Raw genomic sequence first — 16101 nt, 5'->3', positions numbered from 1 at the left:
TCAGGTCTAGAACATTGCCTGCTTTGTGAGTCAGAGGAGAGTGATTGAGGGTGAGGTCCAATGCTATCAACAGCAGAAGGATGCAGGAGGAATGCAGCTTGTCTGATGGAAGGTTGAAGTCTCCAAGGAGAATGAGTGGATTTGACTCAGGAGGATGTCGAGCTCATCAATGAAGTGATCTAGGGAACCTGGAGGGTAGTAAATAACAATGATAATAAGTTTGGTGGGGAAAGAAACTGCAATGGCATGGAATTCAAAAGAGGGGATGGAAAGAGTAAAGAAAGAAAGTGGAGTGAAACACCACTCTCAAGACAATAGTAAACCTGTGCCACAACCCCTGCTGAGTCACCTCAGAGAATGGGTAAATGAAAAGGCAGAGGACAGGGCAGCCAGAGTCACCGAGTTCTCATGGGTGATCCATTTTCTGTTAGAGCCAGGAAGTGTAGGAAGTGGAGGGATGCTAATGCTGAGATGAAGTCAGCCTTCTGGACAGCAGATTGGCAGTTCCAGAGCCCTCCTACCACCACGATATGTGATGGTGCTGTACATTGCGAGTAAGTGAGATTGCTGAGATTGCGACGTCTTTGGTGATAGCGTCGAAGAGATCTGCAGGATATGTGGACAGGAATTGAGAGACAAATTTCAGATGCTTGATTTGTGGATGTATGAGATTAAAGATTGAGATAATATGAAAAGATACTATGATGAGATAATATTAGAAGATGAGTTCATGAAGTCCAGTAATTGAGATGTAGATGAACTGATTGAGAGCAAGTCTTCCCAGATGTTGATTACCGCTACAGACATATCTATCTGTAGTGGAGTCGTCTGAATTTGTCAGTTCAATAAGTGCTGAGCCTGCCCCTCAATTCACCTAAGGCCAGGGCGAAACTACTCCTGTACTGAGTAATTACAGCTAACAAGCAACTAACAACTAGGTTCAGACAATAAGCCATGAATTTCACAGAATCTAAGGCAAAAGTAAATAAACTCAGAACCTACTTTATCCAACCAGAGAACAATCCAACGAGAAAAACCAAAGCACCTCCTCAGTAAATCATTTAATGTATTTGTGATGTTACAAAAAGTTAAATCAGTTAAAAAAACAACAAAAAGTTAAATCAGTATGAATCCTACTTGTTTATGTTTATGTGATAGCTGTTGAAAATCTAGTTCTAGGTTGTTATGTAGAAAAAAAAGTACATAGAAAATCAGGGCAGGGATTGAGCAACAGGTGGATGTGATAAATGTAGATGATGGACAGGAGTGAGGTGCAGTGCTCAGGTAGAATAAAACAGGGAATAAACCTTGGACCCTGGGGCACGAATGAGTGACACAGAGTCAGCATGCACACTATATTCAGAGATACGTGAAAATATATAGATGGCAAAGCAGATGATTAAGTGGAAATATATAAATGACATAGCAGGTGCAACATATTCAGACATGATCTAGTGTCTAGAATGAGACAATCATGTTTGTCTATTATGAACTCCAGACCATTTGACATAGCCTTGCACCTGTATAAAAAATATCCAGCATAGGACAGCATGGCATGAGAGTGAATAAAGTTGTAGTACTAGTGATTAAAGGATAGACTGTTTACAGAAACGGGAATTGCATTACATGGAATTCTAACAAACATGCTTAACCTGCTAAACATTACAACCCATTATCTCCGTTAACTTCAAAACAGGCAAAAATTATTTATGGAATTTGCTGCTATCTTAATAATAAATACAAATGAAAATCCCATTGAGTGCAACATAGACTGATTACTTTAGTTTTCCAAAGAATGTTCATTTTAAATTAATTTGTATATTTGTGACTTGTGGAACATTTGTTGGCATAACGAATAAAATAGTCAACAAAACCCGCTTAACAGGAAGAATAGTTAATCTGCTTTCAGGACTTATCCGACACCTGCGAAGGACTAGTACATGTTATTCTCATATATGCTTTTGTTGAATGAACAACACATTCTGTGTAATAATGAAATCCTAAGGACAGCCTTTTTACTGCATGTTACTATCAACATCAGTGTTGAGTGACAACATCATACATCAAAATTGTCTTGACTTCAGTCAGTGTAGAATTTTATTAATATTGATAAGATTGCACACAGTTATCTGTGTTGTGCTCTACATAGTCTACCTTTTGGCTGAAGTTCCTTGTAGCTTTAATTAGTGAGGCAAACTGTAGAGTTGTTCATGATCATGTGTTTGCACTTTACCATTTGAAAGATTTGCTTGAATATAGATAAGATTACTGATTAAGAAACTACTTAAATCATTAAAATTTAAATATAAGATTATATGATTTTATATCCTATGGATATAAATACATGTGTAAAAGGTAACACATATTTGGCAACATTAATGATATTCATTTTAAATATTCTTTGGTTTTTCATCTTCTCATGATGCAGATAGTTTTAAAAAGTGTAGTGTACACAAATAGGAGAAAGGATTACAGAGAATGCGAAGCCAAATTACCTAATGAAAACATTTAAAATGCTTACAGCATGGAACATTGGCTCAAATTGAGAAATATTATAGGTATTAAAGCATATTTTATTCAGCATTCTCAGTAGCTTAAAATTGATTTTAATAGTGTTTTGTGTCAAATGATTGCTCATAGAGCTACAGATGATGCAAAAAATATGCACTGAAATTATCGTCCATGAAAGCCTATTAAATTTAGGAATTTTTATTCTTTTTGCAGCATCCATAACTAGAGCAGGTAATTACTAGAATTACATTACTCTCAATGCTATGTAAAATATGCTATTGAGATATTCTAGAAAGCTGGATATTGTGCATTTAACAATGCATCTATTAAGACTGCTTAGAAAACTCAGATAGAGAAAAACCCATCTCACACCTCACTGACTCGCTGACACTCTCTGTCTTTGAAAAGATGACTGTCCCCGGGGTCTGGCAGTCATGTTGAATGGCTTCGGGCTGAACGTTATACCAAACTGAAATTCCAGACTAGGTTTGGTTCCAGCTGGAGGGGAGAGAGTGAAGACTTGCAGGAGGGAGGTGAGGAAAAGAAACAACTCCATATGAGCAGTTGATTCACCGGGGCAAACCCTTTGGCCTGTAAGGAGAAAATTAACACAGACGCTCAAATGTAACTGATTTATGGATGCTCAGATAGCACTGAGAAATTGACATCTATTTCATTTTTTTAAGTGTTCTCCTTAGAACTACAACTACAAAATAGTACTAATACCAAGATATTTTATTTTCATAACATTATCATTATTTGTTTCTGTACACGTCTGTCTGTCTCAGACTATCCGTACAACAATGTACCTCTTTTATACAACATGGTTACATAATCAGTGAACTGCTTGCCTGCTGAAAAGGGAAGAAAAGCATCAGGTCTAACAAACTCTCCTTGAGGGTTGAGAAAGTTCTGTGGGTCAAATGAATGAGATTTCCACTGGGTCTCATCAAACAGCACTGATGTCAGGTTAGGGATGATCTGTGTACCCTGAGAGAAATAACAACCAATGTTTTCTTATTTCTTAATAGCTCTTCTTTAGTTACTATAAATAACTTCTTCTAACAATACTGGATTAAAGATTGTATTGTAGAAATACAGAAATACAGAAATGTTTAGGGTTTAATGGGTAGCAATGCTAGCTGTCTACCACCAGAGGAATGTCATGAGCTGGGAATTAATCAATGCTCATTAACCTGATCTCCCACAAGTGACCTCAGCCCTATTTAACTGCTTCACAAAGACCACTCTTTGTAAAGCCTTGGTGTATGCATAGCTTGCTGGTAATTGATGGGTTTTCAAGTGGAAAGGTCCCAACAAGATTGTGAACAAAGCCTTATTTACATTATTTGCCATATGTAATATATTTACACTATGTTTATTTTAGGCAATTAAACTAGAGGTAGTGTTTACTTCTGGTATAAAATATCCCCCAAGTGTGGTGTCTTTATGGGTGATCCGTGGAACGTTCAGAGGCACAATATTTCCCATCCTCTGGATCTCATGAATGACAGCATCAGTGTAAGGCATATTGGGTCTGTCAGCCATACAGGGTTGGCGTGTTGGTCCAATCACTCTGTCTATCTCTGCCTGGACCTTTCCTGAGCAGACAAACAAACAACCTTCATCATAAGAAATCTTATGAAAAAATTTAAATTTCTTAAGAACAAGAAAATATGCTATCTTTAACCATTTGGATGAAATTTATTTACTGGTAGAAGTATAAAAGTTTCTCAAAATCTCATAAACATGGTTATATTGAAATAAAATTGCTAATTATGATAAAAAATGACAAATCCAAAAACATTTTGGTATGCAGTAATGCCTACACTATATTCATAAAATATCTGCATATTAAAATGAAGTGGATATGTAATCTGTCTATTTTCTTTGCTGCAATTTTTGAATTTGTAAAACCATAATTATTTATTGATTAATATAAAAGCAACTATAGCATCAATAGCTTCCTGAAGATGAGAAGTTTCCTACCTTGGATTTCAGGGTACTTCATCATATATATGAAGGACCACAGTAGAGTGGTGGAAGTGGCTTCAGTCCCTGCCCCAAACAAATCCAGTATAGTATAGCACAAACCTTGCTCATGAAATCCTGCCTCCAGATCATCTGTCCTCTATAAATAGTATACTGTATAATTGTTAGGTTGCTTTTTGAGAGTGAGAGCATATTCTAGCAGCTGAGTATTTCAGATACTGAAGAAAGGGAATGGTCTTGTTTTTTGGGGATACCAGTGAGAAGGGAGATACAGTACTACAAGTGGGACAATATGAAAACAGGGACCAGACATTCAGTATCTTTTGTGCAGAACAAGGGGCAAAGACAAGGAATATTGCAGAGATGGAAGAAAATTGTTTTGATCAGAGCCCTAATGTGAGATTTGAAAGAAACAATCAAAAAGTATAACTAGGTTATGGACTACAGCTGAAGGTTTTACAGTGACACCATCTAAACTGAGTGCGAAGGCAGTTTAGTTTAGTTTCAGAAAGTTACACTTCATCCAATGCCTGAGGTCTTGTAAGAAAAATATTACGACAGGGGGTTGCAGTGTAGTGGCAGATTTCGTGCTGACATAGAGCTGAGTATCATCAGCAAGACGGTGGAAATGGAGTTCAATCTGATCTAGGGGTAACAGAGATGAAGAAAAGAGAGGGCCAAGGACTCATCCCCAAGGATGACCCTGTGAAACTGCCTACAGTCTGCTTTTTTCTATACTGCTAAGCTAAACATTTTCCAGCACAGTGGCATTAGGAACAACATTGATTCTTACCAGCAAATAGCAATGTTGCCATCTGGTGGCTGAAAGTGGGATGCACAGATCCATTTGTTCTTATAGATCCTAGTACATTTCTCCTCATTTCATATTAATAATGCTTAGTTAATTACAAGTTAATAAGGAGTTTAAATACATAGAGACAAGCAATGCTAAACCATGTGCAGGTGTGTGCTTACAAGGAGGGTGTGGCTACAAACAAGACAACAACGAAGACTTCCTAATGCACACCGCGGGCCAAACCACGTAACTAGTGGGGAGCGGAGCAGTCTGTGACACCCTCATGGTGTTGCCCGCTATGAAATTTAGCTTCTTTGTAGTGAATAATAAATCTATAAATGTTTAGAATTTGTGTTCTATTTTTGATATAAAAGACACAAACAGAGGCATTACTATTCTTGACAAACCTGGGAACTTTGATATGTCACTGAACAAAGGTCAGTTTGGAGGTCATGCTAGTGTGGATAAGCTTTGTAGGAGGAGCACTGGACTCAGAAACCCTTGACATCACTCACTTAACAAGAACGATGGCCGCATCTCCCAGGTTCCACAGCTCATACAGCAGATACAGCAGAGGGAGCAGAGCACTCCAGTAGTGAAACAGATGAGAGATGCTCAGAGAAAATGCCAGGAAGCAGAAGGGAGGCAGTGGGCTCCTTTTTTTCAGCTGGGGTCCTTTAGTAATGATGTTTATTTTTAATAGAAACATTCTATTTATGACGGTGTAAGATACCTTTTTTTCCCATTCTACTGATGATAGTGGGGTGCACAGATATAGCTTTGCATGCTCTGCCTGCATGTTTCTTAAAGAAGCTCAACATGAAATTTAAGAAGCAGACATATCATTCCTGATACATACGTGAATCAGCTCTGGTTTTGTCAAGAGAATGTCATCAGAAGGAAAAAAAAAAAGTGCTAGCCATGTTTGGGCTGGCAAGTCACGTGGTCATCTGAGTGTCTTCCAGATTCGAGTTTTCACAAGTGTGGTTTTACATGTTTCTACTAGTTCAGACAATACTAGATATATCAGTGTAGAACTAAAATATAATCCCTGGATTTATGTTTTATATTCTAGAAATTTCTTTTTAAAACAATAACAAAACCCCTACAAATTCCATTGTGTACTTCATGTGCCTTATATGGCAGTTGGCTTCAAAGTGTAAGAGACTGGCTGTCTCTGATGGACTTGGTGGAGGTATGGTGGAGGCGGAGGGCGTAGCAGCAGGGGCAGTAGTGGATGGAGCTGGAAGAAGAGCCAGGATTGCCAGGAAAACCAGGAAGGAGACTACATCCACACAAGATGGAGCTTCATTGGGAGGCTCAGGTTTGTCCTCACCTTTATCTACATCACTCAAAATGAAAAAAAAAAAAAAAGTTAAAACGAAAAAGTTTTAAAAAAATTAAAATCAACAGGCTTCCTATCTCCAGTCATCTATTTCTTATTTGAAAGTAGCTTTTCTTCACTCTTGACTGAGGCATATACTCTGTGTAGCCATTGGTCTGTGGTGTTCTGCACAACAAGGTAGTGTTCTGTTTAAAATGGCCCCATTGTGTCCTTCCTGTGTGTAAATAGCATGCAGCTGTATGGCACGTGAAATAATAAGGATATCCTCGATACTGTCCATGTTGTCCAGGATATCTGTGACACCTCAGATTATAGTAATAATAAACCCATCTTCTTTTCTTTTTATAGTTTCATGATCATACTCTTTTCTATGCTACTGAGGAGCCACTGATAAAGGTCTGTTTTGAGTTCATGGAATAACCTATTTATGAAACAATTGTAGACCATGTTATTTGCTAAAAAAAAAAAAACATGTTTTTTTTGTTGTTTTTTTTTTTTAAATTGCATTGGGTGTGCTTTGAGAAAATGGTGCTAAGGGGATTATGGCAACCCCAGTAGCATGTGAATCTGACACATGTGTTTACTCTGAAGGGACTCATTACAAACATAAGTCAGTGGTCTTGTGGGTGATGGGTAGAAGTTGAGGAGGGATCAGACAAAGGGGCTCTTCTTCTGAGTGACATCTCCTGTAGTGGGGCTTCATGAGGCCCTTCACGATTCAGTACTAGTGATGGTTTATTGGGTTGATATGCCTAAGGGTAGAGCATATGTACTACAGGTTGTGTTCACTCATGTTGTGGAAACAGGAAGTGTTATGAGCAGTGAGTGATAATTGTAACTTACTGGTGACCTTTTGAAGAGTCTATTAAAATACTTCTCAGTTGTTCATACATGGTTATAGCCCCCAATAAATGAAAGCAGCATGGTAGCTTGGTGGTTAGCTTGGTTTGTGTCCCTATCTGGGTGGAGTTTCCATGTTCTCACTGTGTCTGTGTGGCATTATACTGGGTTATACAGTCCAAAAAGATGAATATCAGGTAAACTGGCTATCACAAATAAATTGCCCTGGTGTGTCTGCATGCACAGTAGTGGATGGTAATCTGTCCTGGGTGTTGTCGTCTCCCTCATCCAGCCTGATTCATTCCCCAGGGTGCTGAAGTTTCTGGTTGAGAGTACACTGTGTGCAATTGGCTGCTGCTTCTCACTGGTGTGTGACTGTAAAGTGACCTTGTGTGTGTTAATTGTAAAGTGACCTTGGATCCCTTGAAAGGTGCTATGTAAATATAACTTCATAGACAAACATAAAATAATTTATTTCTTGCTCCACTGTACAAAATTTTGCATTTATTTAAGCCCAGCAAAATACTAATCCCTCTCTTTTCTGGCAGTCTTTCTTTGTCTTTCTGTCTAGTTCTTTCTCAGTCTTTCTCTCTCTTTCTGTTTTCTTTCTTCTCATTCATTAGATAGCTCTCTTTCACACTTGCTTGAATAGTGCTCTGATTGCACTATTCATCTCTACCTGCCTGTTGCCAGACCTTGCGTGTAAGGTCTCTCTTTCTGTCTTTCTCCTCTTCGACCACCTGTTCATCTTTCATCCGTGTGGGAGACAACATCTTAATTTGCCCTGGCCACATTCATTAACAGATATGCTTATAGTTCTTTTTTTTTTTTTAGACTGTATTCATTGTTACATGTTCCTTTATACATAAGATCTCCTAGAGAGGGTACAAATTATAATTCAGGAACTTGGCATTTCATGATCCGAGGACAAGAATTAACTGAGAATAAGATTTATGTTCATGTGTTGGGTATGAGGTAACAGAGAGCATAAACAGAGGCTCACACACACACACACACACACACACACACACACACACACTCATGCACACCTCCAATGTACACAAAGGTGTAATTAGGCAAGAAGATGCTAGGTCTGATAACCTTTTAAAATGCCACCATTTGGGTTGGCCTCAGAGATAAGATTGACAGTCATCTTACACAACTGCTCATGCGAATATACAAAAATGCGCATAAACACATACATGAAATTTATATCCACATAAGATTCAGTTAGAAAGTTTCAGAATACAACATTATTTTTTCATAATATAAGCAAGGTATCTTTTTTGTTTCATCTGAGCAATGCATTCATGGCATTAACTCGGTGAAAGGACACAACAAATTGAATATCAAATCAGAACTGAGAGTCAATCGCATGAGATTTGACTATTATTGTAACGTTCATTTGATGCTTAAAATCCATTTTTAATAACTTTACATGTATGTCTTCTGGGACCCTTAACAAAGCAATGAGAGTATAGAGGAAGTCGTTGTGTGTGTGTGTGTGTGTATGTGTGTGTGTGTGCTGCTATAGCAAGCACATGCCATGGAAGCACATTGTAAGGGTTCCATTTCTGTGTCGATCATGTATCACCATGGTAGCATCAAACACGTGGCAAAAAGAACTTGTAGTGTCCTTTCACTGTACTGTTCATAATACAGAACCCACACACATACACACACAGGTAATGTAATGGGAGGCTGTATTGGTGACTTGTGACTTGTCCCGGCTGCATAGTTGCAAGAGAAATGGTAAACAACTCAGTTTTAGTATGTAAAATTATATTTAATTCACAGTGTACTCAAGTAAAAACTTCTGTAATGTAAAAATACTAAAATATGCATAAATGTACTCAACATAGACAGAATAGCAGAGTAGCAGAATTTCATTCACATAATCTCTCTCTCTCTCTCTGTCTCTCACACACACACACACACACACACACACACACACACAAATGCACACACACACACACACACACACACACACACACACACACACACACACACACACACGTGCGCGCACACACACACACACACACACACACACACACATTTACTGTGGTAATCCCCCTGCCATCCCACTACTTTCCCGAAACTCTCTCTCCTACCGCTCTCTCCCTCTGCACCGCAGGAGAAGCTGACTCGGCTCACAGGGAGGGGGGATGGAGAGTGAAGTCTTTCGCGTGAAATGGGCAGAGGAGGGAATGACTAGCAGGCCTCCATCAGGTGACTAAGTGGACATAAACACCGGCTGCAGTGGAGTCAGGCCTGAAGCACAACTCTGTCATTCAACCTCATTTTGAACAAAAAAGCAGCTAGCTAGATAAGAAGATGGGAGTTAGGATTTTGGTACAGGGACCCAGCTTAAAGAGGTGGTATATTGCAAGTTCTTTATAACATAGATTCTCTCATTTGAAGAGACTGAAATTCCGTGTGGGTGTGCATGTACTTACTCAAGCACGGAGTGTGTAGCAGCAAGTTTGTGATATCGATAGACCAGGAGACACTCATCCACTCTGACCACGCCCCCTCCCAGACGAAGACTACTGTAGAACAACAGCAAGTCCTCTGCAACACCCTGAGAGCAGGGGAGAGGAGGGGCTTTGAGCAGGTTAGAGAAGCTATGATTGGACAAGAGTCTCATTCAGACTCACCTTGCCTCCTTCGTCAAATGGGCCAACTTTATGGAACCAATCACGTGAGCAAAACCAAGTTGGCATGACAACCGTTGGACCATGTGAGGTGTACACCTGAAATGCGATAAAAGAACACGAGCGTGTACACACACACACACAAACACACACACACACAGAAGGTGCCAAAAAACCTTTTACATGCAGTGTGTTCTATCGTTTTCTGTCTCTGTCTCTGTCTCTTTCAATCCCTCTCTTTCACCCATCTTTTTCTGTTGGGGGATATGTGGGTGTGCATGTGTATAGTGTAGTGAGAACAAATTCATGGAGAGATTGGTGTGACTCAGCATTTTGTAAAAGTGCATGCGGCCTTTATAGATAAACATTACTTTGACACACACACACACACACACACACAATACCACATCCATCATGCACACAGAAAGAGAGAGGCAGAGAAGCAATAAGACATAGAGACAGAGACAGAGAAGTGTTATTGCCCATAAGCAGCTGTGTGAGCAATGGTCCAGTAGATGCTACACCCATAGCCCTGTACTTGTGTGTGCAGTCATTCTGCACATTGAGCTGCATCATTTCCCAGGTATTCCTCCGCTACCACCATTACTGGAACAAGGCTGCTCCTTCCTGCTTCCCTGGAAGACATGGCCTCGTGTGGAAAACCTGGCCAACCAATTTACAACATGTGAAATGTGCACCTTACAAGGGGCTCATGGGCTGGGGGACACTGAAACCATGAGCAGAGCTTCCTGCAGGGCTGGGGATAAAGGAGGGGTGGGGCTTGTGGATGGGGAGTGGCAGGGCAGGGCTTGTGAATATGGGAGGGGCGAGGCTGGAGGATAGGGGCAGGGCGGGGCAGGGCAGGGTGGAGCAGGGCAGGGCGGGGCAGGGCAGGGCGGGGCAGGGTAGGGCGGAGCAGGGCAGGGCAGGGCAGGGCAAATAGGGGAATAGGGGAGGGGAAGGCAAGCTCTCTCTTTATGTCTGCAAACTGTGATTCTCTTCAATAGAGGTGAAAGCAGAGGGGGGTCTAATAGGACATGATTGAAGGTTTAACCAGAACAGATCTTCTTTGTCTCACTTCAGCCCATTTTGTTGCTAAATACAGACAGCTTTTTATATTATTTACACAAACACAAACACACACACACACACACACACACACACACACACACAAACACACACACACACACATACAAATGAAAGGAAACCATAGGTAAGAGTGTGTTTGTGTGTATGTGTGTATCTCTGTGGAAATATTCACAGACATACATTCAGATTGGCATGACTATGGGATTAGCCATAATGAGACTGAGCTTATTGTGATATATCTACATGGGTCACTCTCAGTCTCAGAGCACACATAATCACTCAGCAATGGCTGCGTCACTCATAAACATGCGCTGACAGACTTCACACTTATCAAAGGTAGCGTGAATCCACCCTCGTCCTCCTCTCTGGATCTTACTGCTGACTCCGCAATCAGCAGGGGCCAGACACAAACAAAATATAAGAACTTTTCTGACAGCAGTCCAACTTTGAACCAGGAGCATAACCTATATAACACTAGCCTTATTGATTATTTCATCTTTTGGTAAAGTTTCATGGTCAGGGTGCATGTTACATATTACAAGGCTTCATGAGTTACATATGGAGATGTGTGCTAGTAGATTGCCTTTATTTATAGCTACAGGGTGAATGCTGCTTAATAGATATCATGTCAGAACACAAGAAGGGTCAAAATGCTTTTTACTGTAATTCCAGCTATATACAGTGAAACAAAATAGCATTCCTCTAGGACCATGATGCAACACAAAAGAAGATGCATGTGTAAACAATAAATATGAAATACAGCACCAGTGATAACATATAAGGCAACACTGACCAGTATACAACACTGAGTATAGTGGATGTGCAAAGGATGGACCATACTGTGACATTTTAACAGATATGATTTTAGCATACACCAGTCACTGAGGTAATAGACATTACACCAATTTAACAACACAGTTTTGTTAAATGGAATACACTATTTGTTACATATTTGTTGTCAATCTCTGGGAGTTAAGAAGTCTGATGGCATGGGGGAAGAAACTGTTGTACAGTCTAAATGTAAGGACCCAAATGTCTCTTCCCAGAGGGCAAGAGAGAGAAGATTTCAGAGAAGACAGATTTCAGAAAAAGTCCTGAAGCCCTTCACTAGCTGAAAGCTAGCAGTACTAGTAGCCACTGAATGCTAACAACATTAGCATTGGGGCTGTAACAGGTAAAACTGTGACTCTGTAGCAGAGGACAGAGCAGTCTATAAGAAGGATGCACCTGCAGTCTACACTTTATAGAACAGATCCACATGCAGTCTGCACTCTGTAGAACAGATTCACATGCAGTCTACACTATTTAGAACAAATCCATGTGCAGTCTACACTCTAGATCAGATTCACATGCAGTCTACACTCTATAGGAAGGATCCACATGCACTCTACACTCTATAGAACAGATCCACATGCAGGCTACACCCAATAGAACAGAATCACATGCAGTCTACAATCTATAGAACCGATCCACATGCAGTCTATATTCTATAGGACAGAACTACCTACAGTCTACCCTCTATAGAACAGATCTACATGGAATCTATTCTCTATAGGACAGCTCCATATACAGTTTGTAGTCTGTACTACAGATCCACATAGAGTCTTTACTGAGACACAGACCTGTGTAGGACCTGGAGGAGAAGTCCCCCATGTGGTCCTCAGGAGACATACATACACTCCACAAGCTTCATTCCAGCTCCCACCACACATAAGGCAGGTGAGCCCTTGACTGCCTTGCTCAGGAATGATGGAAGCTGGAATGTCACAGTGCAGATTTCCTGGGGGTCTGGAGGACTACCAGCAGTCTGCAGCATAGACCTGTGTGAGGTCTTCACTCTGCAGTTCCCTGCTGCTGTACACTACAGCACTGAGAGATGAAGGTGTGAAATATGTAGAGCAACATGTTCTACAAATCACACACATACATCACACACACCTCATACACAATTTCACACATAATCCCCACGTTGTATGGTGAGGGGTGCAGGGGAGGGCTTCCTTGTACTGCAGCACTCTGAGTCTGTTATATGCAGGATTTCCCCCCCACTGGTGATCATGACAGCCCCTTCCAAACTCTCTACCTCTTTATCTTTCTGACTTTCTGCTCTTTTCCCTGTATATCTTGTGTGAGTGTATTTCCTGAAAAGTGTTATGCAATTTCAAATAGGTCTGTGATCTACCAAGTCATCTATAATGCCCACTCCTGCCACACACACACACACACACACACACACACACACACACACACACACACACACATATGCACACGCACACACACAAATGCACGTCACTTACTCACTTCTCTATTTATGTTACACCGTACATAAGAGAGGAATATGTTTCTATTTCACATTTTGGCAAAGCAGATAACCCAGATAACTGGTAGTAATCAGAGTATCATCAGAGTATCAAAACTTTTATTTAAAATCAGGTTTGATCATAGAGTGCTAATATAGTTTTTTTAAAATACATTGCTGGCATTTCCACAAATACTGTTACACTTTAACAACAAAGCTTACAGTAAATAAAATTATTTAAAACTCTACAGGGAAGTACTAGTTGATAAATGCACAACATTTACATTTAAATAAATGCAAACTTAATGTCAGTTAGCTTGTCCTTTGCTCCAAAATCATATGGAGAAAAACTCTGCCTCTTCCATGACTCACTGAATTTTACATGTTTTATTCGGTTTGCTCGGCTTTCTGTTGGATTGAGAGGCAAGGACCAGCCGGAGGTCCGTGCTGAAACTCGGTCTACGAGCAAGAGGATAGAGAACGCCGCACGCGATGTCTGCCTTGCCCCCTCTGCCGACCTGACGAGCCGCGCGCAGCGCCTGGTACGACCGGATGGACACCTTGCGATGCTGCGAGGGGCCGGTTTCAAGAGGCAGTCCGCCTCGCTTCGCCAGAGCTTCGAATACCTGCTCTAGGTTCACACTGTCTTTGGCAGAGGTCTCGAAAAACGCGCAGCCGTCCGCGAAGGCACTATGCACTTCCATTCGCGACACGGCGTGTTGCTCGGTCGGCAAGTCCACTTTGTTTGCACAGACCACCGTGGGCACGTTGGCTTTCCCTTTGGATTTAAGCAATGCGGATTTGGCTGTCGTTATCTCAGACCACAGCGCGCACACCTCTTCGAATGAGCTACGGTCATCCAGACTGAAGACAAGTAGGAAAATGTCACCTGTGGGTGCAAAATAAAGAAAGAAGTCAGCTGTTAGTCTTTGTTGAACTCAGAAACTGCTAATTATTAACATCTATAACTGAAAATAAAAGCTTTTATATATTTACAGAAATAAAAAAGAAATAACAGTTAACTGAAAAAAAATGTATATGACAATCCTTTTATTACTCACCAGTAAGAATAGAGAGCCTGCGCTTTGCCGGGAAGTCTCTCTCACCAGACGCGTCCAGGATCTCTATTTGGTACGTCTCTCCGCGGATGTGGTACAGTTTCCGGTGAAAGTCTTCGGACGTGGGCTCATACTGCTCCTCGAAGCCGTCTCGCAGGAAACGCCGCAGGATGGACGTTTTTCCGACTCTCGGTGCGCCCAGCACCACGACGCGCCGGCAGTTCTGCGGTTTTGTGTCGCACGGAGACTCCTGACTGAGTTGCCGAAACCGAGCTTGACCGTGCAGCATGAGCGCAGCAAGCTGGTCCAAAGGGGATCTCTTAGACGTGCTGCTGTCCACTGACGGACGGCGGTTGCCGGCGCCAGATGTCCTCCCCACTCTCACTTTCTTGTCCTGGTGTTTTAGCTGAGTCGTGGCCAGTTTGACTATCCCCATTCCAGCTTTGGAGATGGTAGTGACTCGGAATCCTGTCGCGTTCAGATGCTGCGTGGCGCTTTTGTATGCGAGTAAGATTTTAGAAGAGCGCGCAGGGAACTTCGGCGCACCAAGTGCACAACCAGGCGGAATGACTGATACAGCTGGGTTTGGAGACCCCGCAGATATAACAGCATTCGACTTGATCTCCATTCCTTTGGTTGTGACGGGTAGAAATGGGTCTGAATTGAACGCTACTGCAGAAAGCAGTAGGCTCCTCCAGTCTGCAGTGGACAACCGAGCGTCTAGCTCTAAATCTAAAGCGCTTTGACGCAGATATTCTCCAGTGCAACCTGGGCAGCGGCTACTTATAGGCGCATCCCGAGCCATAGACTCGCCCCTCAGCGTCATTCCTGTGCCATATGGTGGGGTTTAGCGGGTGCGCGTTGATTGGCAGGTGTACCAAGGCGCAGCGCGTCTTGTATTCTTGCAGCGGAACATAACGTTTTCCCTAGTGCTGTATCAAAGCCTCAGCCTGTCTTCTAACGGACGTTTTCCCAAAAGGGGTTGGGGGGGCTAATTTTACATCGGCACGAACTGGATGCATGTTGGCATAGTCTGTGCGATGTAGAACTGTTTGATCTCTATTTCTGCATCATTCACACTGAGTAAAAATAAGTATACAGATTGTTTTAAACCAAAATCATAAATAAATATTTCCTGTTAATTCCTTGGTAGCAGTTTATCAATTTACCCAGAAGTCTACTGTGCTATTTTCATTTTTTTTTCGTTCATGCTTTGTTTCTTTCATCATTTCTTGCCACATGCAGTTTTTTTTTTAATTTTCTTTTTTTTTAAGCTACACCAAATTTAGTGCTGCGTACAAAGAAATCCATTGCTACAAATGGTACAAATACTTATTAACTCCTCAGCTTTAAATGTAATTATTTATATTATTTAATTCTTTATAGCTTTATATTCTTTATTTCTTCATATATGTGCATCAATATCTTTATATCATTAGGTAGCATGAGGTGGAAAAATGTCCGTGATTAAAACCTGATTTAGGAAACCTGTCGCTCAGACTGGCTTTAATTAGTTT

The 16101-nt window shown here is 41.1% G+C and overlaps 2 protein-coding genes across 2 annotated transcripts; both read right to left on the bottom strand.

Annotated features, from left to right (window-relative positions):
* Positions 1-2884: 2884 nt before the first annotated feature.
* On the bottom strand, positions 2885-8257 carry LOC113588435 (cytochrome P450 2J2-like). Its single transcript, XM_035534704.1, has 6 exons — positions 8164-8257; positions 6409-6584; positions 4501-4642; positions 3925-4112; positions 3356-3501; positions 2885-3095 (listed from the first exon to the last, which is right to left on the bottom strand). Exons 1-6 carry the CDS (start codon positions 8255-8257, stop codon positions 2885-2887), a joined length of 957 nt encoding a protein of 318 aa, XP_035390597.1.
* Positions 8258-13645: 5388 nt separating this feature from the next.
* rasd2b (RASD family member 2b) lies at positions 13646-15651 on the bottom strand. Its single transcript, XM_027027609.3, has 2 exons — positions 14588-15651; positions 13646-14415 (listed from the first exon to the last, which is right to left on the bottom strand). Exons 1-2 carry the CDS (start codon positions 15408-15410, stop codon positions 13895-13897), a joined length of 1344 nt encoding a protein of 447 aa, XP_026883410.3. The 5' UTR covers positions 15411-15651; the 3' UTR covers positions 13646-13894.
* Between the last annotated feature and the right edge of the window lie 450 nt (positions 15652-16101).

This window comes from Electrophorus electricus, chromosome 18, assembly GCF_041902795.1.
Source record: "Electrophorus electricus isolate QZ-2024a chromosome 18, ASM4190279v1, whole genome shotgun sequence".
Lineage (NCBI taxonomy): Eukaryota > Metazoa > Chordata > Actinopteri > Gymnotiformes > Gymnotidae > Electrophorus > Electrophorus electricus.
This window is presented reverse-complemented; position numbering and strand designations above follow the sequence as displayed.

Bases quoted from the DNA above. Each gene is read 5' to 3' on its own strand.
- LOC113588435 (XM_035534704.1), bottom strand. From the start codon at position 8,257: ATGTTGTCTCCCACACGGATGAAAGATGAACAGGTGGTCGAAGAGGAG. The intron at 6,585-8,163 runs GTAGAGATGAAT...GTGTGGATGTAG, and splicing joins CAAGGTCTGGCAACAGGCAG to TCTCCTTCCTGGTTTTCCTG. The intron at 4,643-6,408 runs GTAGGGGTTTTG...TACTATTTATAG, and splicing joins TGAAGTACACAATGGAATTT to AGGACAGATGATCTGGAGGC.
- rasd2b (XM_027027609.3), bottom strand. From the start codon at position 15,410: ATGACGCTGAGGGGCGAGTCTATGGCTCGGGATGCGCCTATAAGTAGC. The intron at 14,416-14,587 runs GTGAGTAATAAA...TTGCACCCACAG, and splicing joins CAGGCTCTCTATTCTTACTG to GTGACATTTTCCTACTTGTC.